This window comes from Macrotis lagotis, chromosome X, assembly GCF_037893015.1.
Source record: "Macrotis lagotis isolate mMagLag1 chromosome X, bilby.v1.9.chrom.fasta, whole genome shotgun sequence".
In the NCBI taxonomy this organism is placed as follows: domain Eukaryota; kingdom Metazoa; phylum Chordata; class Mammalia; order Peramelemorphia; family Peramelidae; genus Macrotis; species Macrotis lagotis.
Window position 1 is genome coordinate 693,886,229 of NC_133666.1, and position 18,886 is coordinate 693,905,114.

The 18,886-nt window shown below is 45.1% G+C and overlaps 1 protein-coding gene across 7 annotated transcripts in view; it reads right to left on the reverse strand.

Annotated features, from left to right (window-relative positions):
- Positions 1-18,886, reverse strand: part of DGCR2 (DiGeorge syndrome critical region gene 2) — a 94,697-nt gene that overhangs the window by 21,423 nt on the left and 54,388 nt on the right. For 5 of the 7 annotated variants that reach the window (XM_074206436.1, XM_074206435.1, XM_074206434.1 and 2 more), the window contains 4 exons: positions 14,928-15,145; positions 12,913-12,989; positions 7,893-8,069; positions 6,059-6,262 (listed from right to left, as the gene is read on the reverse strand). In XM_074206436.1, the coding sequence (XP_074062537.1) occupies positions 6,059-6,262; positions 7,893-8,069; positions 12,913-12,989; positions 14,928-15,145 (676 nt within the window). The remainder of the gene's footprint in view (positions 1-6,058; positions 6,263-7,892; positions 8,070-12,912; positions 12,990-14,927; positions 15,146-18,886) is intronic. The other 2 variants (XM_074206438.1, XM_074206441.1) reach the window with 1 other exon arrangement.

The following is an 18,886-nucleotide window of genomic DNA, read 5'->3' on the forward strand; positions in this document are numbered from 1 at the left end:
AATGAATTTAAGTTCAATTTGGAAACAACTATGTTCAGTAATTAACAAACAACTGGACAAGCTAAGTGGGTAACTGAAATGGAATGCTTTGGCACCATAAGGAATGACAAATAGCATGAATTTAAAGCAAACAAAAGACCTGTATGAAATGAAGCCAAGTGAACAATGAAGAACCAAAAGAAAAAGAAGTTACATACATATATACACACACACCCCTCTATGTTTCCTTACTATAATTTATTTTTCCATTACCTTCATTTCTAAATATTTCTTTTCCCCTCTGATATTCAATAAGCCATCCCTTATAACAAAATTATTTAAAAGATGAGAAAAAAAGGTAGTTCACCAAAAGCAATGACATCAATGTGTCTGACAGCCTATACTATATTTCATACTCACAAAGCTTCACCTCTTCATTTTCTCAACTTTGAAGTAGGGTTAGACTTGGTTGTTATAATTGTCCAGCGTTCAATTCCATTTTTAACTTCCTTCCACTAAGTCCTTGCTTCTACTGTTCTTCTGGTTCTATACGGATGATTCTGCAGCAGTCCTTATAAAACTTTCTATGCTTCTTCGAGGTCTCCACATTAGTTTTACAGTCCAGGGCAGCTAGGTGGCACAATGGATAGAGCACCAGCCCTGGAGTCAGGAGGACCTGAGTTCAAATCTGACCTCATACATTTAATAATTGCCTAGTTGTGTGACCTTGGGCAAGTCACTTAATTCCATTGCCTTAAATAAATAAATAAATAAATAAATAAATTTTTAAGTTTTATAGTCCAGTAATATTCCATTCTATTCACATACCATGACTTGTTTGGCCATTCCCCGAGGGATGGGTGTCTAGCTTGTTTACATGTCTTCAAAATCACAAAAAGTGTTATGAATTTGACTATTCCTATCTTCTCTAATCTTGTCAATTTTCTAGGAGTAAGATACCACTCCAGCTTTGGGTTCATTTGCATTTCTCTTATTCCTTAGGATTTGGAGACTTCTTTCAGATCGTGATTAACTGTTGGAAATTCTCTTGAGAACTAATGCTTCTATCTGCTGACTACTTATCTAATGGGGATGGTTCTTGTTCTCATGTGTCAGTGTCGATTTTCTAATTATCCTAACTTCCTAAAAGATTTGGTGTAAAGATTTTATCACAAGCACACCTTCCCATCTCATCCTAGTCACACTGATTTTCTCTGTACAAAAACTGAATTATCTTTGGAGATCATCAATATTCAGATATTTAAATATTCAGATGTGGAGTGGGTGATGCAGCTCTTGTGTTATAATTGGTATCTAATCTTTTTAAAAATGGTGTGACCTTTTACATTCAAGTCATACATTCATGCTGGCCTTTTCTCAATTCTCTTCCTTCTTGACTTTTCTAGAGCCCTTTAGGATCAGACACTGCTGATCTTCTAAATACCCCCTGAATGCTTTATGCTTTCCTCATTTTCTTGTGGCACTGTCCTCCCTTGGTGCACTGAAAATCTGGTGAGTGGCTCCTTCTCATTCTTTCTTGCTAGTTCTTCATTCTCATCATATCCTATAAGCATATGTATTTTACACCCTCTATACTATCTCACTTGGTAACCTCCTCACTTGTCATGCATTCAATTATCATCACTCTGCAGACACCCAGATCTACATATCCAGGTCTGACCTCTCCCATGACCTCCAATTTTGCATCTCCAACTGCCTCTTAAGATATTTTAAACTGCCTGCCCAGTGGACATCTTAAACTCAACAAGTCTGAACAGAACATAGAATCTTTCTCTCTAAATCAGCTTCTCCTTTTACTTTCTCTGTTATTGTTGGGGCCACCACCATCTTCTTAGTCTCCCAAGTTCACACCCTAAAAGTCATCCTGAACTCCTCACTTTCACTTACCTCCTCCATATCCAAACTGATGCCAAGTCCTATCATTGTCACCTCTGCACCATCTTTTTGTCCATTGCACTATTGTTTCTATCTTCCATTCAGCCATCAAAGTGATTTTGTTAAAGTTCAAATTTTCTCCAGGGGCTCCCTATGGACTCCAGAATTAAATACAAAATGTTCTGGTTGGCCTTAAAAGACCTTCATAACCTGCAGCCTCCCACTTTTCCATCCCTTACTCCCCTACATGAATTTTCCAATTCAGGTACATTGGCCAACCGACTCACTGTTCTCTATGCCCAATGTTCCATCTCTTGTTGACTCCTTGTCTTTGTAGTGGAATGTTCTTGAATGGCAGATGTATGGTGCAGTGGACTTGAAGTCGGGAGAACTTGAGTTCAAACCCTGCCTCACTCAGTGACTCAGGGTGAATCCATTCCTCTCAGCCTCAGTCCTTATCTGTAAAAATGGACTTCCCAGGGACATCAGCAACTCTGCTATGCTTTGCCCCTTCACCTCAGCCACTTAGTGTGTGTAACTTCTTTCAGTTTCAATTCAATCAGAGAATCGACTAAAATACTAGTTGAAATAACTAACAACTTCAGCACAGAATGTAAAACAAACCCACATAAATCTTCAGCATTTCTATATATGACCACCAATGCCTAGCAGGAAGAGATAGAAAGAAAAATTAAATTTAGAAGAAAAATTAAATTCAGAATAACTGTAGACAATATAAAATATCTGAGAGACTACCTGCCAAAATAAACCCAAGGATTATATGAACACAACTGAAAAGCACTTTTCACATAAATACAGTCAGGTCTAAACAACTCAAGAAATTGTTCATAGGTAGGGAGAATCAATATAATGAAAATTACAGTTCTACCTAAATTAATTTACTTATTAAGTAAATACCAGTCAAACTATGAAAAAATTATTTTTACAGCACTAGAAAAATAATAACATTCATTTGGAAGAAAAAGAGGTTAAGAATATTAAGGAAATTAATGGGAAAAATGCAAAGGAAAGTGGATTAACCATACCAGATCTAAAACTGCATTACAAAGTGGTCACCATAAAACAATTTGGAGCTGGCTCAGAGACATAATAGATCAGTGGAATAGATAAGGTATATAATACACAGTTCTAAGTGGTCATAGTAACTAGTGTTTGATAAACCTAAAGTCCTAAGCTTTTGGGACAAGAATTCACTATCAAACAAAAACTACCGGGAAAACTGAAAAACATTTTGGCAGAAAATAGCTATAGACCAACATCTCACATTAGATACCAAGATAAGGTCAAAATGGTGATGCCATCCATAAGTAAATTAGGGGAGCATGGGCAAAATGGACCTATCAGAACTATAGATAAGAAAAGAATCTATGACCAACAGGAGACAGAGAGCATTATGCAATGTAAAAAAAAATAAGTTTGATTATATTAAAGAATGGATCTCTCCTGAAATTATCACTTTAAATACCTGAAATGGAACAGAATCAGTTGAATTATGCCCGTTACAACAGCCCCATCTGCTGGCAAAGCACTATTAGCCATTGTTTCAGAAAACAGAACCTTCTGCCTAAGGATCACAGGAAGAAATTCTTGAGACCAAATAATTTCAGAAATATTGATAATCCAAACCACAATTGAAATCACCTTATTAAAAGTTTGACCAGTACCCTGTTTGGAAATTAACTGGTTTCGGAACTTCAATTGAAACACACCTTTTAAAATCTTCAAAGTATCTTTATTTTGGAGAAGTCCAAAGGTGGAGAAAAAAATCATATTTAAAGACATTGGTTAGAGTATAATTGGATAAAATGAACGAAAGGAGAATCAGCATCCGTCAGTGACTATAAATTCCAGCCCAAACTCACCCTCATTTCCTGGTTGTATTATCAGTGAAGAGGGGACGAGTATGAGTGACATGATGAGAAGTGAGCAGAACCTGGAGAATGAGCTATATGACATCTATATGACAAAGAAAAACAACTCTACAAGACTGGCAAACAAGGACCCATGATGCCTGAGTGAAGGAAGATGAGACATATCTCTTAGATATAGACAATATGTATGGACTTTTTTTTTTTGCTGATATTTAAGGGATATAAGGTTGTAAAAAAATGAGGAAATAGAGGAGTGGTAACGATAAGGAAAAGAATGAGAACATCAATAAACATTAAAAAGTGGACAAAAGGGGGTGGCTAGGTGGAACAATGAATAGAGTACCAGCCCTGAAGTCAGGAGTACCTGAGTCCAAATATGGCCTCAGACACTTAATAATGACCTAGCTGTGTGGCCTTGGGCAAACTACTTAACCGCATTGCCTTGCAAAAACCTAAAAAAAAAGAAAAATGTACAAAAGAATTGTGTTTAGATGAGAATACCAACAAGAGGGGCAGCTTCAAGACCAATAGGCCCAATTTACTAGATGCTTTTTTAAAAAGAAAATTTATATAATATTCTTCTTTTTATGTGAAAATACTAATGTTGGATGTTTGTCGAGTTGGGAATAACAAAAATTGTAAATTTATTTTAAAACAATTATATGATTCATAAACATCAAGTCCAAGCTGTTTTTTTTTAATTCTCGAAAACTGAGAAACTCTTGTCAAAAAAGAGTCCAGTCATGAGATGGTCAGAGATGGAATTCTTGCCTTCCTGGAGCCTTCCATGCATTTTCTGGCCTCTGTATAGATCACAAGAGGCAATGTAGAATAATGGACACGGCTCAGATATCAGACACTTACTAGATATATGACCCGGGGCAAGTCACTCGCAAGAGGCTCCCTGATCTATGCATCTCACCCCAAACTCTGCCCTTAGTTCTATTTCCATCAGTACCAGAGAACAAGCATTTGTTAAGTCCAATAATCAAATGCCTTTTCTATGCCAGGCTCAGGCTAAATCCTGGAGACACAAAGAGAAGACAGGACATTCTCCCGGATCACTGGATCTGGGAAGAAAGGGAGGAAGGTGGAAGACTGGATCATTAAGCCAGATGGAGGTAATGGGAACCACCAGAGCTGTGTGAGAGGCATGGTCAAACCTGCCCTTCAGGAGAAAGATTTTGGCAGCTTAAGGAAGGCTGGAACAGGGTGAGGAAAGTCCCTGGGAGGCTAGGGCAGTAGTAGAGATAAGAGGTCATGTGAGTGGAGAAGGGAAGGAGTGCCCACAAGACACAAGACTGGGCACCAGATTGGGCAGGAATAGTAAGTTCAAGAGAGAAGCTGAGGATGACCCTGAGGCCTCAGCCTCCTCCTCTTAAAACAGGGATAATGTTGTCTGGGCTTCCCACCTTTGATATGAGGATCCGAGGAGAGGACTGGTACTCTCTAAATGCCAGGTGTTCTGGCCCTAAGCAGAGAAAGCAAGGAGCCTCTTATGATGTCCTAATGTGTGTGCCTATATGATCCTTGGGGGCACCTCTGGGGCCGCCCATCAGTCCACACCGTGCTGCACAGCCCACCCCCAAAAGCAGACAGTCTCTTGGATGCACTGCTATCACCACCTCAGTATTGCAGGGGGTGCAAGAGGACCAAAGAGCACCACAGGATAGGGGAAAGAGTGTCAAAGGAGGAGAGGCGTGGATAGGCCGCCATCAGCACTAGTGGAGGCAGCGTCTCCTACTTGGATAAACTCATGAATCTGGACAAGTCACCTTGATAGACCATGATTCTTTCACAGCAATCCCCTCCCAATTCTCCCCCCCGCCCCCAAGTGCTTTGCAGCAAAACTTTTTTTTTTTTTAGATTTTTCAAGGCAATAGGGTTAAGTGGCTTGCTCAAGGCCACACAGATAGGTAATTATTAAGTGTCTGAGGCCAGATTTGAACTCAGGTCCTCCTGACTCCAAGGCCAGTGCTCTATCCACTGCACCACCTAGCTGCCCTGCAGCAAAACTTTTGAAGGCATTAACATGAAAACAATGTTGTGGGGGGGGGGGGAGCACGGGGAGAAGGAATCTTGTGGTTTCCTCACATGGTGACAGGACTGAAGACCCAAGTCAGCAGGAAGAAACTGGGAATAACCTGGAGAAGCCATCAACTGTTGAAGATCTCTCTCTCTCTCTCTCTCTCTCTCTCTCTCTCTCTCTCTCTCTCTCTCACACACACACACACACACACACACACACAGATCACAAGGCTCCACCCTGCCATTCTGACCCAGACCCCTACCTGGATCCAAGCACATGAATTTGCAGCACTCCTTGGGGTCCTTGTCGTACTGCTGGCAGCCCTGAGGCCCCTCGCACAGCGCAGCCACACACATCTCTGGCTCCCCTTTGTGGCAGGTACAACTCAGGCAAGGGTCATTACCTTTGGGTGTGAAATGGTAGCCTTCCCCCACGATGTTGTCCTTGATGTCCACACATGTTTGGTCTGCGACAAACACAACAGTGGGATGTTCCAAGTGGTCACAACGTGCAGAAGCAGAAGACAATGGAAAGAGGCTGGGTTTGGGGGGATCACTGGCCTAGGTTTGGATCCTGAGTCTGTGATTGATCCCATGGGACCAGGGGCAAGTCATCTTTTGGATCCTCAGTTTCTTCCCTTGAAAAAATGCAGGACCTGGAACCAGTCTCCTCCCCTCCCCACAGCCTCTGATCATGGAACTTCAGGTTCCAGCCAGGCCTGGAGACAATGGTGCCACCTGTATCCCCAGCTCCCCCTGACCCTGCCTGCCCGACAACTGTCCCATCTCCACACCCAGGCCTGCATGGTCAGAACAACATGGAAGAGTTGACTTGTGTCAGGGGCCTGACCCTTGTGCAGGGACAAGATCTCTCCTGACCTTAGAAAAATGGGGCCAGCTGACTGATAAGGCTAGAATGATTTAAGACACTATCAGTCAATCAGGGAATATTTCTTAGGCCCCTTCTAGTTCCCCACAGGATCCCAGTTCTGTATTTGGAGTGGAAGGTGCCAAGACAAAGAAGTCAATGGTTCTAGCCCCAGGATGGAAGGGAGATCAGAAGCAGGGCACTCTAGGAGAAAAACCTTCCACCAGCCCAAGGTCACCCAATTCCAAGACCCTCAAATGTCCATACCATTTGTGTCCCCTCACAGGCTTGCACACCACCAACCTGCTGCCACTCTCATACGGCCCTGAGGTCATCATCACCCAGAGCTGGGGGGAACTCCTCAGAAGCCTGCTGGCTCACTCCCCTGCTTTCTGTCTGGCTCATGTCACTAGTGACAGGGGCAGCGGTCTGTCTAGGCATAGCTCCCCAAGCCCTGAGAATGAGCCTGAGTGCCATCAAGCTTCCTAAGTGTACAGATGTGGGGTGAACAATGGCCCACAGCGGGAGGCAAACCCCCAGCTCAGACACTCAGAAGCCAGGCCAGGTTCTGCTGGTCTCTGACCCTCAGTACTCATCTGAAAAGGGGGTGAGGTGTCTACCACCCACCGAATAGGGGTGCTGGGAAGAAAGCACCTTCAAATGAGAACAGGATGGAGCTATTATGGCAGAGCATGTCTGCAAACTCCCAAGCACACAGGTACTGACCAGCATTCCTGGTAGCCCGGAGCGGCCAGCCTTCCTTCCCTTGCCCAACTTCCTGATCAGAAATCAATGCAAAATCAGGAAGCAAGTGGTTTCATTTCAAAAGCAAGGGCATGTGGAGGTCTGGCCACAATGAGGCCCCTTTTGTTCTAGACCTGTCTTACCTGGGCTAGGCATCTGAGGGTACTGCCTAAGAGCAACCATGAGACTTGTCCAGGGTTACCCAGCCAGAAGGGGTTTGGGCTGGGTCTTGACCCCAGGTCTTCCTACCTTGGAGGCCAACTATTTCTCTCCCCCAGGCAGGAGTTGCCTCTCCATTTTCCTCCACACTCAAACCCTGAGCTAACCAGCACTCCTCCCCGTGCTGGGGAGAAGCTTTGGGCTTTGGGGGGAAGCCCAAAGCCCTGTCTGACCAGAAGAGACCTGAGGCCTGGGGCTACTGGGAGCCACAGTTGGAAGCAGGGGAGGCCACCGGGGCCCCAGGGGCAGGGAGAGCGTCTGCTTACTTCTTTTGCAAAGGAAGGAGGACTTCTCATAGCAGTTCTCTGCATACCAGCTGTGCAGGTCATGGTGCCGCAGTGTGGGAAAATGGAAGCACTGGAGCTGGGCACAGAGCACGTTGTCATTCTCAGGTACAGCAGATGCAAAAATGGGGTCTGGTGGCCAAACGACCTCAGAGGGACCTGGAGGAGAAAGAAGCCCAACAAGCCCAAGATGATCAGTAGTGTCCAAGGGATGAGAGCTAGCCCTGTGAGGCTTAGTGAGTACTGGTAGACCTGGCCCAGCAGGCCCTGAGGCCCCCACACAGGGTCACTCAGCATACTCAAAGCTCTCTTACCAGGAGGTCAGTGGCCTTTGATTCTCCCAGCAGCAAAAAGGAGAGGGCTCAGAGTCAGGAGCAGACCCCGATACCAATACAGATAAGCCTCTGCTGTGGGATGGGTCTGGGGCCTCCAGTCTCTTCCAAGCCCTTTGCCCTACTCTGGGGCTCATGGTGGGCTTCAGGCAACTTCAGGACAGGAGAAGGGAGGGAGTGAAGAGGGAGAGCACCATAGGTAGGGGGGGAATCCCAGAGAGAAAGTCCAGAAGCCAGGGATGAAGGGGCTTCTTGGTGAAACAGCCAGAGGTTCCCTGGAGAGAAGAGCATGTGGTAGGGAGAGAGGGGTGAAGAGGCCAGAAAGGAAAGAGGGGCAGGTAATGAAGGAGGTGAGGTCTACTGGATCCTGAAGGCCATAAGGAGTCACTGAAGTTTATTGAGTAGGGGTGAGATGGTCAGACCTGAGCTTTAGGAAAATCATTTTAATGACCAAGTGGAAACTCCCAACAGCTTCTGCCATAGTCCAGGGGTGAAAGGACGAAGGTCTGCTCTGGAGTGGGGTTTTTCCTCTGCTATTCTACATACATTACCCAAGTTCTCTACCAATAGACTCATCCACCAAGGTACCTCCAACTATGATTTTTAATATACAAAGTTCATGCTGTGCCACCCTTCTCCACTCATACAGACACCTTTCCTCCATCCTTCTGTCACTTCAGGCTATGAATCCTGAGGGATAAAATCTAACAGACTGCTTATGCCCAACCATTTATGACTCTGAGAGTCACGAAAACTTTGAATTCCTCAGATTGTGGTTTTCCATGACTGGCAAGTTGATGGAAGAGGTCGTGTATTAAAAAGCTGGGTTTGGGCAGTTGGAGGCTCCCCAAGAGAACCCGTGCCTTTCAGTCTACTCCCCTTATCATCAATCCTAGTCTGAGTAAGCTGTCCATCCAACTGCCCATCCCTTATGAGCAATACACATTCTTGACCCACTTGGTTTTTCCTGTTTGTGTGATTAAGCCAATTCCTTCTCAGAGCTACAGTTCTCATCAAAGTGGTCCTGGGACAGCCGAGGGCCCAATGCAATCAGCACAGTAGCAAAAGCAAGCCAGAGAAGCAAACTTCCACAGCAGAGGTGTTGTTGACCTGGGCAGAGCATGCACCAACCACTAGTAGACACCCTGGGGGAGGTTTTAGGGTATCTTCATGGCAGAGGATTACTGAACTGAGGGTTCTCTATCATCACAATGATAAAGGAATCTCTTAATGCAAATGTGACCTTGTTGGGTAGAGGAGTCCAGTGGTTGTTGATTCTAAAAGAATCCACTGTGGAGATGAGCAGAATCAGAAAAACACTGTACACCCTAACAGCAACATAGGAGTGATGCTCAACCTTGAAGGACTCGCTCATTCCATCAGTGCAACAATCAAGAACAATTTTGGGCTGTCTGCAAAGCAAAGTGCCATCTGTATCCAGATAAGGAGCTGTGGAGTTTGAACAAAGTGCAAGGACTATTCCCTTTAATTTAGGGGGAAAAAAAGATATCTTATTGTCTGGTCTTGTCATCTCTTAGACTTCCCTTCTCTTCTTTAAGGATATGATTTCTCTCTCATCACACTCAATTTGGATCAAGGTACAACATGGAAACAAAGTAAAGACTGACAGAGTGCTTTTGTGGGGGGGGGGGAGGGAAGAAAGATGGGGGGAAAATTGTAAAACTCAAATAATATCTTTAATAAAAATTAAAAAAAAAAAAAAGAATCCACTGTGCTCAGAAGCTTTCAGCCAAAGTCTCTTATCTGGGCAGCTAGGTGGCGCAGTGGATAGAGCACTGGGCTTGGAGTCAGGAGGACCTGGGTTCAAATTCAACCTCAGACACTTAATAATTGCCTAGCCATGTGGCCTTGGGAAAGCCACTTAGCCCCATTGCCTTGAAAAATCTAAAAACAAAAACAAAACAAAACAAAACAAAAAACAAAGATCTGCCTTGCTTTCCCATTATCATTAAGGATGGTCTCATCACATAGATAAAAAGCAGTCCTATCAAGATGAGAAAGTAGGCATTTCAGCCAAGAGTAACTGTCTCCTTAGTCCCCTTTTTAGGTATTCATATTTTGATCTTTTTCATTCCTTTGGAATCCTCCCTTTTTTGAAAAAGCAACAGCTTGTTTTGTGAAACAGGCAGGATAAAGATCATCCCCATTTTTCAGCTGAGGAAACTGAGGCTCAGAGAGAGGCTAATTCACTTACCTATAGTTCCAGTAAACTTCAGGCCAGGGCCATGAAGCCATATGGTAGGCTCCCCCTTCCTCTGGAAGCCTTCGATGAGAGGCTGGAAGACCAGATGCCCACAATGTGGTGCTTGTGAGGAAGGGGCTGGATGAGGAGCTAGGATTCTATCTGTTGATCCAAAGATCTTCCCACTGAGCCACAAGGCTTCTTCACTGCTAGATGGTTTAGCTGACCACTCCTATTAGAGCTCACATTATCATCCTCCCTGATTCTCCTTGCACGGGCTTCCTTTCCAACAAGTCCTGAGGATCTTATGAACAATGATGCAAAGACTCTTTGGATGGTCCAGCCTGCATCCCCAATAGCCTCAATGCTTTCCAGTTCACTAGGCCTTGCCCAGGATGAACCTTCAGAGACAGCACTGCGTGGATCCTCAGTCTGAGTTCCCCTGGTTCCCTGTGGCCTCAAAGATCCCATCAATTCCCTGATTCGCCTTTGTTAGGGGTAGGGAGAGTTCTATTTTTTCCAGTTCCTGGGATGGATAAGTCAGGGGACATGGGCACATCTGTGCCCTCTTCTCTGGGTCTTCTCCACAATGAGAGCTCATTAGGAGCTTTGAATTGTTGTCCTATAGCTTGGGAGGTGAAGAGGAGCCAAGGGTCAATCACAAGGATTCTCCACCATATCTCTGCAGCCCCCTTTGCAGGACTCTCCATCCCATGCCCTGAGATTCAGACCAAGAGGCCTTCTCTCAGTTTCTCACTGACCACTCATCTATCTCCATCCCTTTGGGCGCCCCCAGGCCCAGAATGCTCTCCTTTCTCATCTCTACCTCTCTTTTCATTTGCTCTTTTCAGCTGGATCCTGTAAAGATTTGTCTCCCCCCGGTAAAACATGAGGTTCTTGAAAGCAGGGGTTGTTTCTCCTTTATAGGTGCTTAATAAGCAGACTGAATGTTAGGTCCTGACATAGTCATTTGGCTTCCTGGGATCCTGTCTGCAATAAGCACTGGCATTCTGGGTACTTGGAGAAGCTGGCTCAAGTGGCACCCAAGTCTCCCAGACTCCTGGATAGCATGGACTTTCTCTAGATTCCTCTGACAGACCCAAATTTTCTCAGGTCAGTACTGCCCACAACTATGTCTACTTCCAATGGGCAAAGAATGGGGGAAAATGCAGAGGAACACACAGCTGGTATACATCTGCAGGAGGCCTTTCCCGAGCCCGAGCTAGACTGCTGTCTCCCTCCGAGCAGCAGAGGTGAGAGAGGCCTGTGCCCATCAGCACTTGCATACTCTTCACCCAGGCCACGACTTCTCTCCCACCAAAGCCTGAGCTCTTCTCTATGGGCTCAGGTTATGCCTAAGAGTAACCTGAACCACACAACAACTAGACTGTTGACACACTATCACAGGGGAAATCTTGGCTTAAGGCCTGAGAAGCGGCCTGGAGTAGCAGCCTGGATGTGGGGTCAAGCCCCATCCTGAAGAGCCTGGGTACACGGGTACTCATCAGGATGAGTGGGAGGCCATGGTGCTGGCAAAGCTCCGAGTAGATCAATTCCACAATATTTTAGGAGCCACAGATGAAGGCATGTCCTGCCTCTTTGGAGTTGTCTGAACCCCAGAACTTCTAGTCTCTCCTAGTGGTCTCTTCACCAGGGGTGAGACACTTCTGGATGGAACTTCAAAGTCAAAATGCCAGGTTCTCCTCCAGCAGGTCTCCATCAAGGACCCCGGGTGCAGGTTCTGTCAGATGGGTGCTTTTCTTAATCAGTGATCAATCCTACACCAACTTGCACAGGGGGCAGCTAGTGTGGGGGAGCCTGGGCAAAGCCTTGAGCAGACTCTGGGCTGTCACTGGGTTGTCACACAGCTTTGACGTGGCTGAAGATTGACTGGCAAACCCTCTGGGGAACAGACATTCTGCTTGGCCTGGATCTCCACACGGTGCTCCAAAGTTCTCAAGGTTGGACCTACTGATAGCCTTGGGCAGTGTCCACATTGGCAAACATCACTCAGGCAACACCAAGTCTTTTTCTGCCTTCTCATAAGTCAACACCAAGGCCAGGTCCAGAGCTGCAACTGAAGCCTTGAATCCTGCTTGGACCTAAGTGGCTGAAGGAGCCTCCCGTGAGGCAGGAGCCTCCCTGGAAAGGACAGGTATCAGAGAAGCATCCAGCTTTTCCTATCCAGAGAGATCAGGTTGTCCTTTTTCAAAGAGCACTCCTCCTCAGGGCCTAGCTTAGAAGCAAACTGTGGGAACCTGGTAAGTATTTGCTGAGCAATCACACAATCACAGACTAAGATCAGCAAAGTGGCCATGAAGCACAAAACCCTCATTTTACAGATGAGGAAACTGAGGCACAAGGTAATTAAAGTGACTTAGTCAGCTAATAAGTAACTAAGGCAGGGTTTGAAGTCAGGTTTTTCTAACTCTACTGAATTGCTCAGTCCCTGAGCAGGGGTACTTACCTTTGTGAGCAACCTCCCAGCGACCTTCTAGAGAACTATTTCGACCAGTGATGACATACTGATAGCCCACCCAGAATCTGTGTTGACAGAAAAAAGAAAATCAAGATGATTTCAATAGGAGAAAGTACCCCATTGGGGTTTCTCTAAGTCTCTTACAGATGGCTCAGTAACTTGATTAGATGACTAGCTCTACTCTCCTGGAGGGCCCAGCAATGGGGAATTCGACTCCCAAGGGGCAGGAATACCAGGTTGCTGACTACCTCAAGCAATTTCTTATTTTCTAAGCTTGGACATGACCTGTTCTTTCTGAAAGGCCATGCAATTTGGAAACATGAGCACCTCACTGTTACCAGTGGGTAGGAAGCCTCACATTCACCCCACCAGATCACATGTTCTAACATCTGGCATGACAGGAGACCCACTGAGTCAAGAGATACAGCTCCCAGTCCTAACTTAACTTACCCTGGGCTGTTGAGTCTGATGTGCCCATGATCCTACAATATATTCATCCATGATCTTATTAAGAACTTTGAAGAAAACATAGCAGTGAGCTTTGGGCCAAAAGTAGCGTTTTCCAGTTAAAGAATGCAAAATAAATACTTTCTTGGGTCTTGGTTTAAGGGGGAAATAACATTTATCATTTGCTCATTATATCAGAACCACAAAGAATCAAAGGAAAACTTAGACACGATATGGGAAAATTTATGCTGTACCCTAAGACTACAATCTGAAATCCGATCTTGAAGCTGCTAATCTTGTATCCTTGGTGATAAATCCCCTGAGACATTCGTCATTCTTCTTCATACAAGCCAAAGAACCATAAAGAGGGGACAGTCTGCCATGTCTCTTTCCCCAATCCCCCACATCTCTGAAGAAAACTAAGTCTTCAGCATCTTAACACTAAGTCCTAGTCCAAAAGGCTTTCACCATCCTGAGTCCCTTGGGGAGCAATCTGAGGAAGAACACAGATCCTTCCAGCAGCAATCTGATATGAGAAAAATCACAGCTGTCTCTCTAATCTAGGAAGAGCAAGGACCCCACCCACCCACCCACCACCCTACTTTCTCAGGATAGCACTCTACATGTAGAAAATCAAAACCAGAGGATTAACAAAGGGAATCAATTTTATTTTACTAGTTTTAATTTTTTTTACTTTTTGCAAGGCTTAAGTGACATGCCCAAAGTCATACAGCTAGATAATTATTAAGTGTCTAAGGCCGAATTTGAACTCAGGTCCTCCTGACTCCAGGGCTAGTGCTCTGTCCACTGTACCACCTAGCTGCCCCTTACAGTATAATTAAAAAAAAAATAAACCGAATGCATAAGCCTTAAAGTAAGAGACCCTCTGCTCTGGGACTGCCAAGTGCTAATCACTACTGATGGGTCTGCCAGGTAAGAACCTTAGAGCCTCAAACTATTCCAGAAGCTCAGAGGTAGACAAGGACTTAAGCCAGAAGTCAGAGCTGAAAAGTCCTCAGGATTTAGCATCATCTCATTTTAAGGTTCAGAAAGGCTTTATGCCTCTAGCTATTATGCAGGTCCCTGATCTGCTCCCTCAGCATCTAGGGTCAGCCTTCACCCTCAGCTCCTGCTAAATTTCTCAGCCAATGAGAACATCTTCCTATTAGTGAGGGCACCTTAATCAGATGAGAACCCCTGCTTTAGGAGGAGTCTGATTGCTGTCCCCAGGTCTCAGAAGGCCTGCCTCGAGGGAGCTCTTGATTCAAGAGGACAGAATATGATGCTTTAGTTGCAGGGGACCGGGGGGGGGGGGGGGAGAGAAAGAAACACTTCCCAGCATCTGGCACTTCCCTAAAGTGGGCTAGGCCTCCCTGAGCAGGTGGATTGAGGGTCCAGGCTGGACAGCCCCCTTGAAAGGGGGTACAGGGAACAGGTGGGGACTGAGGCACAGTGATGCAAGAGCTGCTGTGATAGAAACATGGAAGGTTCCTGGCGCACACCTCCCATCATTGCTGGTTCCCTCCTTCATCAGCCTGTGCAGCTCTGTGACTCACTTGCGTTGGTCCTTCCAGCCAAAAGTCCTCTCCTGTAGGTCCCACTCTTGGGACAGGACAAAGCGGAGCTCCTCATTGGTTGTGAAGACGACTAAGGAACCGTTCACCCGCTGGCAGGTCTGTACTGCATCCCAGTAATTCTCCCCATTTAGATAGACCTTGTAACAGCTGGCTGTGCCCTCGTAATGATGCCATCCCGTCGGGCACTTTCCTAGGAAACATGAAGGACAGAAGGGAAATAGCCCCCCCCAATTAGGACCGGGACATGAAAGAAACAGAAAGCTACATTCTCCTGGTCCAGGAAGCCTTTGCTCCATTTACCTGAGAGCATACTGGGTGACACATATACATACACACTCACTGACACTTTTGTGTTCACACATACACGCACATACACATACTCTCAAACATACCCTCAAAAGCACACACACAGACCAGGACTCAAGCAGAATACATTCTAACATATTGGGAAGGGGAGGGGTGGAGGATGAATTAATGATAGGCCCTGCTCTACACTTTGGGACCTCTCTGGGTACCAGTTTCTTTCTCTAGAAACCAAGGGGTTTGGGCTGGATGAGCTGTAAGATCCATCCCAAGTCTAAATCCTATGATCAACACCAGAGGAGTGAACACAGTCATCCATGAAGACTCTCCTAAGGCATGGGGGGTGGGGGAAGGGGGGAGAGCAAGGGACCCTGTTCTCAATCAGGAAGAAGAGAAACATGCCAAGTGTTCTCTGGAAGTTCACCTTGAGTGGCCAGAGAGAGAAAGGTCGATTCAGTTTTACCACACAGGGGCATGCTGGGAATCAAGAACACATGTCTTGACTCAAGAACCACCATCTGACAACTGGTGGGCAGCACTTGCCCCTAAGCCAACACCCAGAGCCCCCACCCTGGTGTGTGCAGCCCCTGTTGCCAGGGAGGTGTTAAAACCATACAAGCCCTTCATGCCCACCAGAACTACAACTGTGGAGGTCACAGCTCTAACCTAGGGCCTTGGGGACTGTGACCTGCCAGGAAAGGTGAGTCCCACAAATTGACATCCTGGGCCAAATTTGTCTTTTCCCTATAAACTGTTATACTACTGAGCCAACTGTGAACATAGTGCCTGCAAGACTTCCCTCAAGAACAAGCAGAAGCTGGTAAAAAGCCCATTGACATTATCAAGTACAAGCATGGCCCCTAACAAGAGCCCTGAAAAAGGAGTTCTCCCTGCCGCACTCAATACCAGATTGATGCCATCTGTTAGTTGATTTGGGGAGTTTTTTCCTTCCTTTTTAAAAAAAATTCTTTTAGTCAAAGAGAACAGCTCTCCAGGAGGGAAAGTAGACAGACAGATGGGAAATTTTGTGACATAATCACAAAAGATGGCAATAAAAGTCTTTTTTTTTTAATTCCCATTCTCCAATTTTGTGATTCATTATTTTAAAAATGCAGGCAATTGATGTTGGGAGAAAAAATCCTTCCTGCTCCAGGCTTTTATGGCATCCCTATTTCACAAGCATTCATTAAACACCTGCCATCAATCCTAAATTCCTAAATCCCAAACTCCACTTAACACTTCATTTAAAACAAATTCAGCTAATATTTGAACTAAGAGGATAAACTTATGGGCCTAGGAGTTTTTTCCCCCAATGTTCCCTCATTTTACTTCTATGGGGTAAAAGGCTTCATTTTACAATGGAAGCAATGAGGCGGAGAGCTTTGGCCTTAGGTCGTAGAGATGTACCCATAGCACAAGGCTGGGGACTCCAAGTTCAAGGTTCTTTTAATTAGTCTTCCTTTGGTTTCACATAACAATGACCCATGCCAGATTAGCTGGAAGACCCCAAAACTGCACTTCTGTGCAAGCCAGAATGGAAGAGACTCCCAGAATTCAGGATTTCCTGACCTGTGGCTTGGAAGCACTATGAGCTCCATATTTGACCACACCCTCTCCCAAAGGCTTAGAGGACAACAAACCAGCATAATATCACAAGTCATAGCCACAAGGTAAGTGTGGGCTCCCTCTGTTTCCTTCTCCCAACCTGACTTTGCAAAAGAAATGCAATAGGGAACATTGCGAGGGAGAAATAGAAGATGTGTAAAGGAATACAGTTAGTAGGAATTTAGAAAAATCACCCACAAATCCCAGCATATGATAATCAAGCAGGGCCATGGAGAAACAAGCTTGCTTGGAACGAGGTGGCCTGTGTTTGAATCCCACAAGCCACAAGCCCAGACACTGACCAGGTGACCCCGAGCAAGTCATTTCTTTCAGGGACGAGTTCAGGGTCTCAATCTGTAAAGTACCAGGGTCAAAGACCATACCATGCCATCTCCAGACTCCTCATGACTCTAAATCCTCTGGGCCCAACATAAACTGCTGAGGCATCCTGGAGAGTAGAGATCAAAGATCCACAAGAAAGACCAAAGTGGTTATGCCACTGGGACCCAGGTTCAGGACTCAGGAATTCTGCTCTGCTACCCAACCTGAGTCAAACCACTGCATTCCTGCCAGCCCCCCCAAGAAAACCTGTGCAAATAAAAAATGAGAGTTCACATATGAAGACCTGAGTCCAAAAGAACTAAATCTTAGGTTTAGAAGGGATATTAAAAGTCATCAAGGTCAACCCCTAGTTAACCAAGAGTCCTCTCCACATGACCTCCTGAGGTGCCCATTCCCATTGAGAGAAGGCATCCTCTGATATCAGTCTAAAGCTGCCTCTTGTCTATTTTTCCTGGTATACGTGACAATAGGTGACTGCTCAGGGCCTCAGTTTCTATATTTATAAAACAAGAATAACAGTCCCAGCATATTCAAAGTTGTTGGATCAAATACAATAATGCAATGTTAATATGTGTCAAATTTCACCATTATTAATTTAAAATAAATGTGCTTCCTCTGGGAAGTCTTTCTTGAGACCTTCTGGAACCCATGGCAGAATATTTCCAATGGCTCTCTCACAAAACAGCCCCCCAATGTTTGAAGGAAGTCATCATGTTCCCTCTAAGCCTGCTCCTTCCCATGCTCAAGATCTCCTATCCTCACCTCATACACTGAGTGAGGCCCTTCTTTCCTCACCTTGGATGCTCTGCATCTCTTCAGCTCACCCCTAGTTCATCACGTCCCTCATATGTTGCCCCAGGAGCTACAGTGGGTTCTGACCAGACCCCAGGAGAAATGTCCTACCATCCATCTTGTGCAGGACCTTCTGGATGTACTTTGTGGTCTCACTAGCCATGACTCAATGTTGGTGTCCATCATGCTGAGAGTTCACAAAACTTCCCTCACCTCTTTAAAATGAACTACTTAATCATGCCCCACTCTTCCTAATCTCATCACATTGATTTTTGGAAACCACATTTATTTCAACTCAATTTCATCTTATTAGATTTGGCCCACTAGTGCAGATTAAACCCATCTGTGACTTATAATTACTGTCTTCCATCCTAATAACATCACAGATGCACTCCAAATTTTAATAAAAAAATTTTTTTGAAGGCCTCACATTCTAGGTTGTCAAAATCATTTTGGTTCCTGACCTATCACCTTCTGCCTCTTCCTACCAGACTTGTGTCATCTGTAAATTTGAAAAGTATATTATATCTATTTCCAAATCATCATAGTATAAAACAGGGCCCTCTGCTATGCCAACTGATATAGAGCCTAATGACTCCTCTTAGAATGAACTGTTCAGCCAGTTCTGAATTCACCATTAGGTTACATTTCACCTCATTTGTAAGAAGAGTAAGAAGTTGTCAAATGTTTGGTGATATAGATAAACTATGTCTACTCTCTTTCCCTGATGTCTTGGTCTAGGTATAGGTAGCCTGTGAAACAAGGCCATGAGCCTGGCTGGCTCTCAGTGACTGCCATTTCCTTTTCTAGATGACCACTGATCCAGAACTGGGATTTCCCTGGTGCAGGGAAGTTCTGGTGAAGAAACTGCCACTTAACAGTGGAAGTCAGCAAGT